Below are 4392 nucleotides of genomic sequence, written 5' to 3' on the forward strand. Positions count from 1 at the left end.
CTGCTCGGGCTGCACCTCGCCGTCCCCAGGGCCGCCCCTCGCCGCCTCCTCCGCGGGGCACTGCTCGTCCTGCAGCGAGAAGCACGCCGTCACCACCAGCCCCAGCTGCTCGTCCTCTTGTTTGAGCTCGTCCAGCTCGGGGCCCTCGTCGACGGACACCTCTCCAGGACCCCCATCAGCCGACGTCTCACTAGAGCAGTGGCGCTCGCCGCCTGCAACAAGAGCACCGCGTCAGACGCCGTCGTCGTCACGTGATTTCCGCCCCACCACCAGGACCACCAGCATGCGCGTGCGACCCCAACGTCATCCGCCGAGGCGTGTTGCGACGAGCAGGGGGAGGTGCTCTCCTGATGGGCTCAGCCGGAGCACCTCACTTCAGCGCGATACGAAGCCGTCCCGGCGACCCCAGCAGCAGCAGAGGCTCCTGCTGGCCTTATAGGACCTTCAGCGGCGGCACGCCGACACCACCGGCTGACCGTCCTGCTTCAGACGACGCGGTGACCGCCACAGGATCCTGACCAGAGGTGAACGAGGAGGGGCATCGCATGCAGCAGGAGCGCCGCGTCACGGCTGCGACAGTAACTGCAACGGAAAGAGGCATGAGTAGAGGTGTGCGAACTGAGGTTTTTCAAAGTCGAATCGAATCGAATCGAATCTTCTTTAAAATAACTCGAATCGAATCGAATCGAATCTCATTTTTTTACCTCGAATCGAATCGAATCGAATTTGTTTGATTCGAATTCGACTCGAATCGAATCGGCAGTTTTAGTATTTATGAAACGTTTCGAGTGTTTATGTATATGGATTAAGTCTAAAACGGTTAATAAATCAGGTTTAATTTTCCTCTTTCAAATTCTAATGCCTTTTGAACAGTCTCAGGTGGAATTGGAGGAGGAAAATATGTTTTATACAAATAAACTGCCAGAATACTGCCGCGCCGGTTCGATTTCGAACTCGACACTTAAATTTCCCCGAATCGATTCGCATTCGAATCACTTCAATTCGTAATCGAATCGAATCTACCCAGATTCGATTCGATTCGAATTCGAACTGTTCGCACACCTCTAGGCATGAGTTGACGTCCTTGAACAACTTGACATAACAAGCGTGGGAGTGCAATACCAGTGGGTGTCGGCACGTTCCAAGATATTTTATTTATTACACAAAGTACAGATTAAAAAGAAACCGCGAGCAGTTTGTACACCGTAAGTCAAGATCTAGGCTTACAAGTTCTTTTATGAGCATTGAGGTTGGATTTAACACTAAAATGTTTATTACACCCACCACATTGATAAGGCTTTTCACCAGTGTGTGTCCTCACGTGCTTGACGAGATGGCCTTTCTCAGTAAAACTCATATTACATACGTCACACTTGAAGGGCTTTTCACCAGTGTGTGTCCTCATGTGAGCGCCAAGGGTGCATTTCTGGGTAAAACGCATTTTACACACATCACACTTGTATGGTTTTTCACCAGTGTGTGTTCTCACGTGATCGACAAGAGTGTTTTTCTGAGAGAAACAGAGTTTACACACATCACACTTGAATGGCTTTTCACCAGTGTGTGTCCTCATGTGAACGACAAGGTTACTCCTATTAGTAAAACACATTCTACACAGTTCACACTTGAATGGCTTTTCACCAGTGTGTGTCCTCATGAGCGCCAAGGTTGCATTTCTGAGTAAAACGCATTGGACAGAGGTCACAGCTAAATGGTTTTTCACCATTGTGGTACATATTGTGCGTTTTTAGATGACTTGCTCGTCCAAAACTCTTCCTGCACACTTCACATTTGAAGGCCCTTCCGGTGCATCCGCGCGAGTTCGCCTGCAAAGCGCCACTGGGACTGCTTTTACTTCCGCTCCCGCTGCCGGTGTACTTCCGGCCGAGCTGCTTCTTCCGCAGCACCCGCGAGGCCTTCTGGTCGTCCTGCTGTTTGTTATGCACCGGCTGAGCGTCGCGGGCTGCACAGCGGACGGTAGAGCCGCCCTGCCTGGTCGCGTCGCCGGGAGGAGGCGCCACTTCCTCGTCGCGCTGCTCGGGCTGCACCTCGCCGTCCCCAGGGCCGCCCCTCGCCGCGTCCTCCGCTGGGAACTGCTCGTCCTCTAGCGAGAAGCACGCCGTCACCACCAGCCCCAGCTGCCCGTCCTCTTGTTTCAGCTCGTCCAGCTCGGGGCCCTCGTCGACGGACACCTCTCCAGGATCCTCCCCGAGGAGAGCCCAGCTGCTGAGCGAGGAGCTGGGATCACCACCTGCAACAAGAGCACCGCGTCAGACACCTGCACCGCCAAGAACCAAGGGCCACCACCACATAACCGGCATGCACGAGCAAGGAACAAAATGGACGTGTCGTCGGGTGGATGAAATCTGTGGACTATTATTTTATTTATTTATATTACAGTTAAAAAAGCAAAAATTAACAACAAACTTTGCTGAAAAACTGCTAAATGCAGGGATACAAAAATCAAGATTTAAAAAGAAGTAAAGTTATAAAGAAATACAAACTTGTTTATGTTTATTCAAATCAAATTTAAACTAAGAGTCCTCCTTACACACATCACATACATATATGGTATCTTGACATAGTGTGTCCTTATGTGATTGACAAAAGTGATTTTGTCAGTGAAACGTATTGGACAGAGCAAATCAATATGGCTATGGAAGCACCAGTTAACCAAACAAGGGTGAAGGTGAATCAAAAGTAGGTGTCGACAGCGTCAAGACCATTCTATTCGGTTAACGAAGAACAACTAAAAACAAACATAAACACACACAAAATTTGAAACCGAAAATAAAGCTCTAACTGCAAGTTCTTTTGTGACTTCTGAGGTTGGATTTATCACTGAAACGTTTATCGCACCCACTACAGTGATACGGCTTTTCGCCAGTGTGTGTCCTTAAGTAAGCGACAAGGGTCCATTTCTGAGTGAAACGCATTTTACACACATCACACTTGAATGGCTTTTCACCAGTGTGTGTTCTTACGTGCCTGGCAAGAGTGCCTTTCTCAGTAAAACTTATTTTACATACGTCACACTTGAATGGCTTTTCACCAGTGTGCGACAAGAGTGCATTTCTGAGTAAAACGCATTTTGCATATGTCACATTTGTATGGCTTTTCACCAGTGTGTGTCCTCACGTGCTTAACAAGATCACCTTTCTCAGTAAAACGCATCGGACAAAGTTCACAGCTAAATGGTTTTTCACCAGTGTGGGACATTCTATGCCTCTTCAGATGACTCGCCCAAGCAAAACTCTTCCCGCAGACTTCACATTTGAACGCCCCGCCGGTGCACCCGCGTGAGTTTGCCTGCAGAGCGCTGCTGGCACTGCTTTTACTTCCGCTGCCGCTGCCGGTGTACTTCCGGCCGAGCTGCTTCTTCCGCAGCACCCGCGAGGCCTTCTGGTCGTCCTGCTGTTGGATCTGCGCCGGCTGAGCGTCGCGGGTTCCACACCGGACGGTAGAGCCGCCCTGCCTGGTTGCGTCGCCGGGAGGAGGCGCCACTTCCTCGTCGCGCTGCTCGGGCTGCACCTCGCCGTCCCCAGGGCCACCCCTCGCCGCGTCCTCCGCGGGGCACTGCTCGTCCTGCAGCGAGAAGCACGCCGTCACCACCAGCCCCAGCTGCTCGTCATCCTGTTTGAGCTCGCCCAGCTCGGGGCCCTCGTCGACCGTCACCTCTCCAGGATCCTCCGGGAGGCCCGCTCTGCTACAAGAGCTGCGCTCGCCGCCTGCAACAAGAGCACCGCGTCAGACGCCGCCATCGTCGTCACCAGAGGTCCACCCCATCACCAGGAGCACCCGCATCCGCACGCGTGAAGGGTCAGCGACAACGTAACTTGGCCTGCAACAAAACAAAAACAAAAAAACGAATTTTGAGTCAGGTCAGTATGCTGACGCTGCTAACCCAGCCCAACACAAGTGTCGCTGGTTCGGGAACGGCACCCAACACGACCAGCTGCCGCCGCGGCGCATTGTGACGTGACGAGCACGGTGCGGCGCCACTTTCAGCGGACGAAGCCTCGACACATCCGGGACCCCGGGACGCAGCACCAGCAGCTCGCGCCGGCCCCACGGGACCAGGTTAACTTAGGACTCACAGCTCGTCTCAAGTACAGAGAGGAGCACGTCGTAGCCACTAGCTGGCCGTCCCGCTGGCGATGAGGTGGCCTCCCCAGGGACGTCTCTCTGCGAGCGAGCACCGCGCCAGACACCTGTGTCGCCAAAGACCAAGGCCCGCCACACAGGCGGAATGTAAAAGCAATGGACAACAAAAGAAAACTGTCATCGGGTTGGTTAAATCTGTACACCCTTGTTTTTATTCGTATTGTAAGAAAAACACACGTACGAATTAACTGCAAATTTTGCTGAAAAAAACTGGCTAATTGGACTTCA

At 52.3% G+C, this 4392-nt stretch overlaps 1 protein-coding gene across 1 annotated transcript; it reads right to left on the bottom strand.

The window, feature by feature from the left end:
- Positions 1–2492: 2492 nt before the first annotated feature.
- On the bottom strand, positions 2493–3744 carry LOC127749862 (zinc finger protein with KRAB and SCAN domains 3-like; the record flags this gene model as incomplete). Its single annotated transcript, XM_052269763.1, has 1 exon — positions 2493–3744. A coding segment is annotated over one exon (696 nt), but the record flags the coding sequence as incomplete, so codon positions are not given.
- Between the last annotated feature and the right edge of the window lie 648 nt (positions 3745–4392).

The sequence above is a fragment of the Frankliniella occidentalis genome, unplaced genomic scaffold, assembly GCF_000697945.3.
Source record: "Frankliniella occidentalis isolate FOCC.00 unplaced genomic scaffold, Focc_3.1 Scaffold101, whole genome shotgun sequence".
In the NCBI taxonomy this organism is placed as follows: Eukaryota; Metazoa; Arthropoda; class Insecta; order Thysanoptera; family Thripidae; genus Frankliniella; species Frankliniella occidentalis.